At 37.7% G+C, this 11736-nt stretch overlaps 1 protein-coding gene across 1 annotated transcript; it reads right to left on the bottom strand.

Moving 5' to 3' along the window:
• Positions 1-529: 529 nt before the first annotated feature.
• On the bottom strand, positions 530-10186 carry LOC133738504 (beta-glucosidase 42). Its single transcript, XM_062166062.1, has 13 exons — positions 9979-10186; positions 9051-9117; positions 8794-8852; positions 8334-8409; positions 7344-7418; positions 7185-7272; positions 4580-4805; positions 3463-3578; positions 2117-2331; positions 1997-2031; positions 1801-1903; positions 1386-1494; positions 530-952 (listed from the first exon to the last, which is right to left on the bottom strand). Exons 1-13 carry the CDS (start codon positions 10081-10083, stop codon positions 757-759), a joined length of 1470 nt encoding a protein of 489 aa, XP_062022046.1. The 5' UTR covers positions 10084-10186; the 3' UTR covers positions 530-756.
• Positions 10187-11736: the final 1550 nt, after the last annotated feature.

Genomic DNA, 11736 nt, shown 5'->3' with positions numbered 1-11736 from the left:
GGGCCCGTAGGAATACCCAAGTACCAAGCCATGGGCCAAATTCACATCCCACCATGATGGTTTGTGTCAGGGACAATACCCTGGGCACAAAGGGGTTCGGACCTGATCAGCACAGTCCATCTAAGTACACACCAGAAAGCTGACATAGCTACAAAGGAACAAAGGGCGTCCCACATCGAAGATAGGGGAAACTCCTTGCCCATGCTCGAGTATAAAGGCATCAGCACAACCACCTTTTACGGGTAATTACTCCTTTATCAACTATTTACTCGATTCCTTTATATATTAGTATCTTACTCAGGCATCGGAGAGGCGTAAACTGTCCGATACGGTTTACCCCTCTAACGTTGTGTTCTTGGTACAGGATATAGGAGTTGGATCGGTACCCCAGGTGGTATAGCATTTTGTGTGAGGTACCCGTCGGAAAGCCACCAGAAACAATTACTTTAGTAGGTTAATACTGTGAAAGAATAACAAAGACAAACTAAATAAGAGGACTCGATGACCAATATAGCTGGTGGGCAGTTAGTAGATCTAACATCGGCTATACTGCAAATGAAAACCTCAACATCTCAACTTTTCACGCAATATGCATATAATACAGTATGCACATAAAACTAGTTCCAGAATCGTTTGAATAATAAGACTTAAAGAAACATAAAAACTTTGCGACATGAAACAAGTTATCGAGGTCCCTTACTGGCATAAAACCAATGAATGTAACAAGCCAATTTGGCGTTAAGGATTAACAGTCAGTTATTCCTCCTTGCCATCTTTCCCTTCACCACCTTTCAAGAACCGCAAGAACCAGTACGCAGAAGATTTTGGGTGCCGGGAGAGCCCATTCTTGTAGTCAATGTAAACCAAACCAAAGCGCTTGGTATAGCCTTGAGCCCACTCAAAGTTATCCAGTAATGACCATGCAAAGTATCCCCTCACATCTGCTCCATCCCTGTCCGGAAAAAAACAAAAAAAACAAAAAAAAACAGTGTTTCTTCATCACCTTTATGCTTATCATACATAAAATATGAGTGCAGATGCCATCTGTCTTCTCCCATTTTCTTCCTTGCCCTAATAAGTTAACGACTGATTTTGCGAAGAGATTCATGCCCATCTCTAAAAATGATGTTATTTGGAGTTCTTAAATGTTTTGCACACCCTCAAAGGGAGGGGGCTTTCCAGTTACAAACCTACCTTCCCTTTATGCAACACATTTAATTTGACAGTACTCTACCAATGATGGAACATGACAAGAATGATACCACATTCAGATATTGTAAAATTAATGCTCCCACATACCAGTCTACCACATTCAGATAGCACATGACAAGAATGATCTATTTACCAATTTACATGAAAACTCAATGAAAATGCAGTCGAGCTACCTCATTGCATTGCCGACTGCTGCAAGGTATCTCTTAAAATAACTAACTCTCAGTTTGTCATCTAGTATTTCATGAAGTGGGGAGGAGTCATTATCCTCATCATCCATACCTGTAATAGGTTTCAGAAAAAAAGGAAAGGATCAGCTTGTTACCATCTAAAGGCCCTCCGACAAAGGTGCACAAAGTGATTTTTGAGATCAGTAGCCAGAAATACTTTAAACCTTCTAATTAGATTGTCAATACCATGGCAGAAGGTTCTATAGTAGCAAATCCTTATCCAAAGTTTATTGCTATTAATTTTTTTGTTTAGGGAGTGACTATTAATGAAACTACCCCTTGGATGAAAAATCATATTACATTGGAATAATATAATGGTTTTTTCTTCTCCTTATCTTAGGAATGTATAAATTCATACCATTCTCAGTAATATATATCGGTGGACTATTGTATCTCTTTGCTATGTAATTCAGGACCTTGTGGATGCCCCAGGGAACAACATAAAGCCATTCTGATGCTGCCTGCCAAGCAGAACCTTTTAGTAGACTGGACAAGGTATAAGATAACTATGTGCTCGCAATAATTGTGATGTGTGAAGATGAAGGAGTTCATACCTTCTCGCCAATAATCTCACCTCCTTCCCATTTATCTGATGATAAAGAAAGAACATTTAAATAAAGATAGCAAGAGACTTTTGTTATGAAAATCAATGATGAAGTAGTTGGAGAAATTACCGATCCTCTCCAGCTCTTGTGCTTTATAAAAATCACCCTCCTCAGGGCTGTTTTTTACATGAGCAATAAATCTTGATGTATAGTGATTCAGACCAACAAAGTCCAACGAGTTCTTGAGCAAATCCTTATCTTCCTCTGAAAATATGGGAAGCTGATCTCCAAGTCGTTCACGCATAACTTTGGGATATTCTCCAGAATATATTGGATCTAAGTACCTGCATTCGGAAATAGTTGAGGTGGATCCTAAACAATACAAACAGGAGAGAAAACGATTTAAATTCATCTAACAAACTGCCTGAGTTGGCACTGGGAGCTGAATTATAGAAAATTGTCAAGAGAAACCCAGTGCAATATGATGGGCCTTATGCTCAAGTAATTCATTTATCATGGTCCTAATATTATTGATAAAATAACTTGCACCGACAACTTTTGAAGCTGCTAGTCCCACCAATGTAATGTAGGAAAAATGAAGCTCATTCAAGTGCTTCATCAAAAATTTGAATTTGTCGTATCTACTTTCACCTTAGGAGTGTGTTCATATCAGTTGCAGGAGTGTGTTCATATCAGTAGCAGACTAGCAGGAATGTGCGCGCCTGTGTGTGTTGGGAGAGAGAGAGAGAGAGAGAGAGAGAGAGAGAGTTGCATTTTTGTTACAACGTTTTTTTTGGAATTATTATAATCCCAATATATACAATATTCTGTACTTCAGTAATTATAGAGTAATACCCTGAAATGTTGGCATATTTTTTTTCGTTTTTATCACCACCCAACCCACCCATCCCTGATGCCAATGACATTCAAACCCATGACCTCCACGGTGTTGGTTAGGCCGGCTAACCAACAGGCCACAGTTCACGACAATTTTGGCAGATTCAAAACAATACAATTAGATGGGAGAGCTTCTAATGAGGGCCACTAAAATGAGGACTTTCTTGTGAGTCCTATTTGTCAATCACATTTCCGCAAATCAACTGTTAGATGTTTAGAGATTCATGTGTAGATCATTTATACAATTTGTCAACCAAATGGAAAATCGTTAAGGCATTCATAATCGTAATTTATCATATATAAACATGAACTGTTCAAATTTGACAGATTTAGTTTGTCCATTGATTTAATCTAGTTCTGTACCTTAATGATAAGCAATTTGGAAGAAAGTTTTCAGAAGTGATCTACTCATGCATACATAAACATCTAACGGTTAATCTGCGGTAATGTAAACGAGAAGTGAGTCTCCTAAACCACTGACTAGAAAGTCCTCACTTTAGTGGTCCTCATTAAAAGCACTCCCACAATTAGATAGTATTAGTTCTTTATTTTATCATAATTAGGGAACAAGTAAATACCATCCAAGCTGAAAATCTAGGCGCCTTGCTGCAGCAATTTTGTCTTCAATTTTATCTGAATTAGCCTCTGCCCATTCACAGTCTACTGTCAACCCTACTTGTCCACCTTGCTTGTCCTGAAAGGACATAGATAGCAGCAAGAGTTGGAACAAAATAAAACTGTACATAAATCTAATTAACAAAATGATTCCTAATTTAACAAATAAAGAGACTTTTGAAAAACATAGGAACAGCGGGATAGCACAAACCAGTCACTGCTCACTAGTAAGGCTCTGGGCAATGATTACATAGTTTCAGCCAACTCATTAGATAACAACCATGGGACTCGACATATGTTAGCACAACTCACACAACACCACTTAAATGCCCAATGTCATCATCAAAACTCACTACCAGATCCCTGAGAACCTTTCAGTATCAACATGTGTTGCAATCGTCCCGAACCTGCATGTTAGTACATAGTTGACTGAGATACCATCTGTTCCGACCTAGTGACAGAGTCACCAACCTTGGCATCATTCCCAACAGGGACTGGACACTAAAGAGGCTCCTTGTAATTCCTTGTACTAGCAACTGAACCCGAGCTTTTCGCAGGTGGTGAATTTAGTAGGTATGTGTTTATATTTGCACTTCCGTTTATGTTTTTGTTGGCTTGTAATGGTGTATCATGTTATAGAGTTTTGGGTAAATAAAGATCTGGTGGATCCTGTGACCCCAAAAAAGGGCCTCGGTATAGATAGAGAAATAGATAGATATATATCCAGACCAACTCAGTACGTACCAATGTGGGACTCACGATCACAATACACACAACTTGGGCTGCAACAACAAATCACTTACAGATTGGATTGAGAGAAGAGGAATTGTTTTTGTGTGGGAGGAACCATATGGTTCTTTTATTGTAATCTTCAGTGTATCTGGATTCATCATTTTCACTCAGGGACGTAGGTCAATCAATTTGGGTTAGTCAACCACATTAAGTCTTGAGTTGTTGAGATTGTCTGGTTCAGTTTTCTAAATTTTAGCGGCTATCCTGGCCGTGTTACAGAATTTCTAAGAACCGCCTCACCCAAAAACCAAAAACAAGAGAGAAGACACAAGTAATTGAACAGTATACCTTATACTTGCTTCGGTATATGGAAACAGCAGCAGCATGGGCCAACAGTTGATGGTGCGCAACCAAATATGGTTCTGTAGATGCATGTTCATGTCTTCCGGGAGCAAATATCCCGAAACAGTAACCATTGACGGAAGTTTGAAGAGGCTCATTAATTGTGATCCAGTGCTTTACTCTATCGCCAAAACTTGCAAAGCAGGTGTCTGCATAGGCTGAGAAGTATTTTCTGCATTTTCAGAAAATGTGAGTTGATTGTTTATATGATGGAATATCTGAACAATATAATGAAAATTTAAATCTTGCGAGAAAGCATAATGAAGAATTATATGGACAGTTAGTAGTTACTATACAATCCTGAAGCTTTTGTTGTAAACCATTATTCAATCCCCCTGCCATTTAATGCGTGTGCTGATAACAAAGGAGATGACCGCTGTATTTTCTATGATTTCAGATCACTATGGCGTTTAGTCCCAAAGAGAACCTCTCCTTTCCTTCCTATCTTAGGCTATATTTTTCCTTTAAATGGTACAATAATATTTTTCCTCGTAACCTACAACGAGTGTCATATTTTATCTTCCCCTTCTCCTAGCACTACCCTCTAATCTATATTGGTGATTGATTTAAGTCATTCTTTCTAATTGGCCTAAACATTGCAGTTCTTCCTCCCATATTTTATCTCCAAGGGGTGCTAAATCCTAAGTTTGCTATGATCGGCCAATATGTGAAGTTGAAAACACAAATAAGCACAGCACACCAAGAGAAACAACCACAAAGATGCGAGCACAAGAACACAGAATTTAAGGTGGTTCAGCAAAACTTTTGCCTATGTCCACGGGGCAGAAAAACAGTCTTCCACTATATTTATAATGGGTACACAATCATAGCAAGCCTCAAACAGACTTGATGAACAACCAGAAAGAATAAGAAAACAAGGACTCTGTATTTTCTTCCTATCTCTCTCTCCTTTGCCCTCTCTCACTCTCTAACTCCGAGAATGGAAAACACTTTGCTCTCTGTCTCTGTGATGCAAAACCAAGAGCAGAACCCCTTCTTATATAGCCATAAGGATATCAGCTTTCTTCACCTGATTAGGAAACCTACTCCTATTGGTGGTAGGCAATTATGCCTTCTCTTTCTCTGTAATCAACAAGGATTATCCTACATCAATAAGGATTTTCCTTCCTTATTGGAACTTCATTCATCAGTAGGAATCCAAAACCTACTGGGTAAACAATTCTCATAGTTGTCTTAAAAGTGTCTTAGGAAAGACTCATGGGCTGGAAACCCAACAAATTTCCCCTTTGACTTTTGTATATGAGCTATAAGAATAAGCCAATCTCTCCCTCTATGGATGATTGAGCCTAGATATCAAATTTTGCTTTTCACTTTTTGGAACTTTCTGACTTTTGATTTTGTCACCTTCATACGCCATTTGTTATAATTATATTCCATGTAGTCAGATGCAAATCAATTAATCTTAGAGCCTTTTTCCCTATTATATCCCTGGTTAACTCACGCCCCTATGATAAGCTCGCTGCAAATCTATAAAGATTATCTGAAGACATAATTCTCTCTAGATCTTTCAATATGTCTGCACAGTATATAAATGATGTCCATTGTTCATTTCCCTGGTGTAAGTCCAGATGCAAATCAATTAATCTTAAAGCCTTTTTCCGTATTATATCCCCGGTTACCTGATGCCCCTATGATAAGCTCACTGCAAATCTATAAAGATTATCTGAAGACATAATTCTCTCTAGATCTATCCATAGCGCAGTATATAAATGATGTCCATTGTTCATTTCCCTGGTGTAAGTCCATATAGTTTTTCCAATGACATTGTTCAGCTTGTATCATAGGGACTACTCAAAAAACATAGCGTAGTGTAAATAACAATGTCTTTCCTCAAGTATGTTACATGAGGGATGGCAGAATATAAAATTCACTATATGGAAAACTGATAGGTAGGCCGCAAATCTACGAGTGCACGGAGAAACCTAAAAAACTCCTACCTTTGTCCCTAGCGTCACCCTACCACCTAGACAACTAGAGAAACCAGAAGCTTCCGATCTCCTCTAAAAGCAGTAAGGAAAGGTAAACAGTTATAGCTTTCTGGTTCAATATTCAACTTGAAGTGTGTCTAGAATGAGAAAAGTCCTCTAATAGATATTGAAGGTAAACAGAAAGAAACATTTGTCCTTCAAATAATGCTAATTCATTGACTAAGTCTCTAGAACTTGAATTGAAATTCTAAGAGTCACCTTATTAAAGCCAAAAAAAAAAAAAATTCTATTTCTAGCATCCTTTCCTATTCTGTAGCTCCATAAAGTATTCAGCCATGCACTCTGTAGACATAAATGTTCAACCATAAAATGAATAAAAGCTGTAGCTACTAGCTACTATACACAAAAAGGAGACACCAATGCTTTAAACTGTCTATAAGCTTGAGAATATTGACAAGTTAAATGTAGAAATTATTTTTTTCAACAGAATTTTTTTTTTTTTCACATCTATGCACTGACATGAGAAATATTATTTAATATCAAGATATTTGCATAAATAAAATTTATTAGAAATTTTAACTAATTGACAATATTGTACTTACACAATCTGCTTGTTTAACCACCCTCCCATACTTTCATGAAGGTACAATGGTAGATCCCAATGGTACAGTGTTACATAAGGCTGAATGCCTGCAAGAATAAATTGCTGAATAGAGATCATTGATGCAACTAGAAGGAAATCAGTATAAAAAGCTTCATACCTTTTTCCAGGAGAGCATTAATGACATTGTTGTAGTAAGCAATCCCATCTTCATTGACTTTGGTTCCTAGACCATCTGCAAACAGAAACATAAGATACACTGTCATCAAGTCAAGCTAAGCCAAGAGAAACATGAAAAATGCCCAGCCGCTTAAAAATTAATTAAAATTATTTTCTTAGGGATTTCCACTTAGAATATCTACACTGTAATCTCAATATGTTTTCAATACTTTAGACAACTCTGAAATGTTGCACAGCAACTATGCTGTAGTTGTCTGTAAGGAACCAATCATCAAATTTCTGTAGAAAAGTCAATGCAAGTTGTAAATTCCCTTTGACTACGGAGAACCTGCTATATGCCTTTTACCTCATGGCCTTCATGGGTGTTTAATGTGTAAAGATGGAACTGAGTGCATGAACCATTTGTATTTACAATGTCAAGTTGCAGTAGCTCTATCGAAAAAGGGTTTTGCCGAGTCTAATCTGACTTAGGATCCATTGAATTCTGTGTTGGATCTAGCTACAAGTTTATTGTAGGAAATAGAGGAGCTAAGTTTTTGTAGGGAAGGGTTCAATTTTGCACACCTCTATGGGCATCTGCTTCCTCATAATGCAGAAATATTTCACTCCAAGCTATTCTTTATAATTGGAGTGCTGCTGCGGATTAACTCTTTTTTAGTTTTACCTTTTTGTTGTTTGGTGCTATTTTGAGATGTAGACTAGAAGATGGCTATCAAATTCAGTGGACACTTTGCTTAATCTTTTAATAACAGTATGTTTCTAATAGAAAAGATGTCAAGAAAAGTCCAATGACTAGATCAAAGCTATTCTACAAAGAAAATTATAGTAATAAATTAATAATATAACAGAAAGAAACCTGTTTTTTTTTTATTTAAAAAAAAAAAACATTGAACCATACAGAATACAGAGTTAATTATCAAACTCTCTTTACCATTAGCAAGAACTGCATTAAAGGTATTAGGGCACATACCAGGGAAGATTCGAGACCATGATATGGAAAACCGATAAGCATCAAATCCCAACTTGGCAATGAGATCAACATCTTCCTGTGTAGCATTAAATGGTTTGTGATGCATGTTAAGTAGATGGCATGAACTGAAATTCCAGCTTTGAGCAACTCTATGATCAAAATGAAGGAATAGACAACTGCAAAGAATCTAATAATGTATTTAATATATATATATATATATATATATATATATATATATATATATATATATATATATAAACAAAAATTACTACTAACAGATTAGGCTAGCACAAAGCAACTACACCGGTCTTCGTCCTTCGCATTCCACATAATAGGGAAAAAAGAAGACACAGAAAACTAGTAAATGCCTTGCAATTCCAACACTGGAAAGACGGCATCAGGGCAAAAGACCAAAAAGAAAAGAAGTGATGTAACCATGGGTAAATTGATTATTACTAACCTTATACCGATGATATTGATCCACAGCAATGTCACCATTGCTTCCATCAATGATCTTGCCTAATGTATCAAGAAATACATGTAAGTTCCATAACAAAAAAATAAAAAAATAACAAAAACAAAAACAAAAGCAAAGGAAAGAAAAAGAAAAGAACAAAATAAAAACATGTATAAAAATATCATCAAAAGATTTGACAGCATCAAGCTAGATGCTGGTCCCCGGAAGAGACTGTCATAAGCTTGATGAATAGAAGGTACCTTTAGTGTGTGTAAAAGCATCCCAGATACTAGGACCCCTGCCGCCGTCCTTGCAGGCTCCTTCAACCTACAAACAAACAAGCTGACTAAGTTTATAGACAGCAAGTTATAGCGGGTTGATGTCTTAGACTACTGAAAGGGAGAGAGAAAAACCAAATACTTTTTTTTCCAGTTACTTTGTTTGCAAATATGACTCAAGAAAACATAATGCATTGTTATCGGCCTATCTCTATTACAAATTCCAAGCTTTTCATTTTAAAAATTATCAACCTGATTACATGAGTAAGCCAACAGGAGCTTTATTTTATTTATGTTTTCATATTTATTAGCTAATACATGAAACAAACTAAAGGTGGGTATTTCAGATGCAGTCGGAAGCTATTTTGTCAAGGCCAAAGAAATTGTTGGTCTGGATCAAATTTAGATTTTTTCTTGATTTTTATTTTCTTTATTATTATCCTGGCACACAGGACAACAAAATTGATTCGAGTCCTTTGACACACATAACATTACATCCAGAAGCACACAATAATCAAGCTTTCGTCCAAATGAGACAACCCTTCACTGAGGCACAAAATAATCCCCAAAACCACAACATCATATAATATGAATCAAACAGGTACAGACGAAGAGAAAAAAAAAAAACAGTTCAGTGACAAATTGCACAGAACCACTCAATTGTAGCAGAGCAATAGCATAACAGAAGAAACCGAGAAAAGAAAAGGGAAACGAGGACTGATGCAATTTTCTCTTCTGCAACAAATTGATGATAAAAAGTAACAGAGTTCGTAGTATAACCGTGATCAACGAAACGAGGACTGATGCAAATGAATTTGATGCGAGGGTCAAATTGTGCAATAAGTGAATGCGATTTTCTGTTTTACGGGGGATCTGGAATGTAATCCATGCAGAAAGATGAACAGCTGACCTGATAGGCGGAAGTGGCAACGCCAAAGACAAAGTTAGGAGGGAATGCACTGCGAGAGACTTCATCTGCCTGTTCATATTCCTTTAAGAACTCCATCTTAGCCATTTCTACTTACAGTAGCTAAGGAAGAAGGCAAGGCCTTGCTTTTTAGAAGGCCTGTATCCGTCAATGTGTTGGTTGGGGTGGGGTTTCTACTTTCTGGGTCAAAATGTTTGATCATTAGTAATAATGCGGTTAGGGGCCTTCCCCTACCCTCCTTTAGTCCTTTCAAACAAAAAGGACCACAATTCTATAATTTCCCAAAAACATAAAAACTGTTATAGAGAAACTGAAATTGAGAAAAAATCGCTGTGTATTCTCATTGATAATTGGGGGCTCTTTATATAGAAGATTACAATGCATAGAGTCTGAATCATACAAGGAAAGATAATCTCTAGATTCTTCTAATTAAACCCCATTACCACTAGGTCAAGTAACCTAGAGTTTGGGTTAAACACAAATTAGGGTTATACTTGAACACTCCCCCTTGTGTTGCCCAAACGCGGTGCTTCTCTCGTTGCCTCATTAAAAACCTTGCCGAGTAACAAAAACCCAGTGGGACAAAAATAACCTCGGTCGAAGGGGAAAAAGAGCACAACACACCCTTCACGTTTCGAGACCATACATGTAAACATCTCCCCCTGATGTCTGCATCTCCCCCTGATGACAACTGTCATGGGAGTTCGGATAACTTCCGTAAACGATGCTACCAACATGTTCCTCGAAAGTGGAATTTAGGCAATGACTTAGTGAGCAAGCCTGCCACAATGTCCTCAAATTGAACCTAGTTCACTTTGATCTCGAGGAGAGTTTGTTGTTGCTGATTATCCTTGGTGTTGTCGCTTTTGATGTAGCCTTGCTTCATTTGTTCAAAACAAGCAGCATTATCCTAAATGCTCGTAGGCTCATCTGTGGTAGACTTCAAACCACAATTGTTCGAACATGTGTAATTATGGATCCAATCCATATACATTCACGAACCTCTTCGTGAAGAGCAATGATCTCTGCATTGTTCGAAGATATAGTGACTAGGGTCTGTTCTGTAGACCTCTAAGATATCATGGTCTTTACCCATGGTGAACACTTAACCATTTTGGGAATGACCTTTGTATGGATCAGAGAGATACCCAATATCAGCAAAACCTTCCAAAACACATGTTGTTTTGGGATGGGGAATATGGACGCAGGCCAGTGTTGGCGGCGTTCCTGGTGTGTGATGGGTCTGAATCCATCATTTCTCTGTAGGGATAAAACAAGCCCATATCAATCGTACATCTCAAGTACTGAAAGATATCTTTTACACCAATCCAATGGCGTCGTGTTGGCGCAAAGCTATATCTAGCTAACAAGTTCATTGCAAACGAGATGTCCAGTCTTGTGCATTTAGCTAAGTACAATAATGCGCCTATTGTACTTATGTAGGGCACTTCCGCCTCTAGCACATCTTCGCCATCATCCTTCTGACGAAGAGGATCATTTTCAGGATCAAGACTACGGACGATCATGGGGGTGCTTGAAGGTTTGACCTTGTCAAATGCCTAAGCATCTATCAACACGATGCTCAAGTTCCAAACCGAGACATAATCGTGTTCTCCCAAAATCTTTCATCTCAAACTCGGATTTCAAGTGTTCAGCGGTTTTCCTTAACTCTTTAAGGGCTTCCAATGAAGATCATGTCCAACATGAACCGCGATAGAATCCGGAACTTGTTATGGAAAC

The sequence above is a fragment of the Rosa rugosa genome, chromosome 3, assembly GCF_958449725.1.
Source record: "Rosa rugosa chromosome 3, drRosRugo1.1, whole genome shotgun sequence".
In the NCBI taxonomy this organism is placed as follows: domain Eukaryota; kingdom Viridiplantae; phylum Streptophyta; class Magnoliopsida; order Rosales; family Rosaceae; genus Rosa; species Rosa rugosa.
The sequence above is the reverse complement of the archived record's forward strand: the minus strand, read 5'-3'. Positions and strand labels throughout refer to the sequence as shown.

Bases quoted from the DNA above. Each gene is read 5' to 3' on its own strand.
- LOC133738504 (XM_062166062.1), bottom strand. From the start codon at position 10,083: ATGGCTAAGATGGAGTTCTTAAAGGAATATGAACAGGCAGATGAAGTC. The intron at 7,273-7,343 runs GTATGAAGCTTT...TTATTCTTGCAG, and splicing joins TAATGCTCTCCTGGAAAAAG to GCATTCAGCCTTATGTAACA. The intron at 953-1,385 runs GTAGCTCGACTG...TTTTCCGGACAG, and splicing joins GCAGTCGGCAATGCAATGAG to GGATGGAGCAGATGTGAGGG.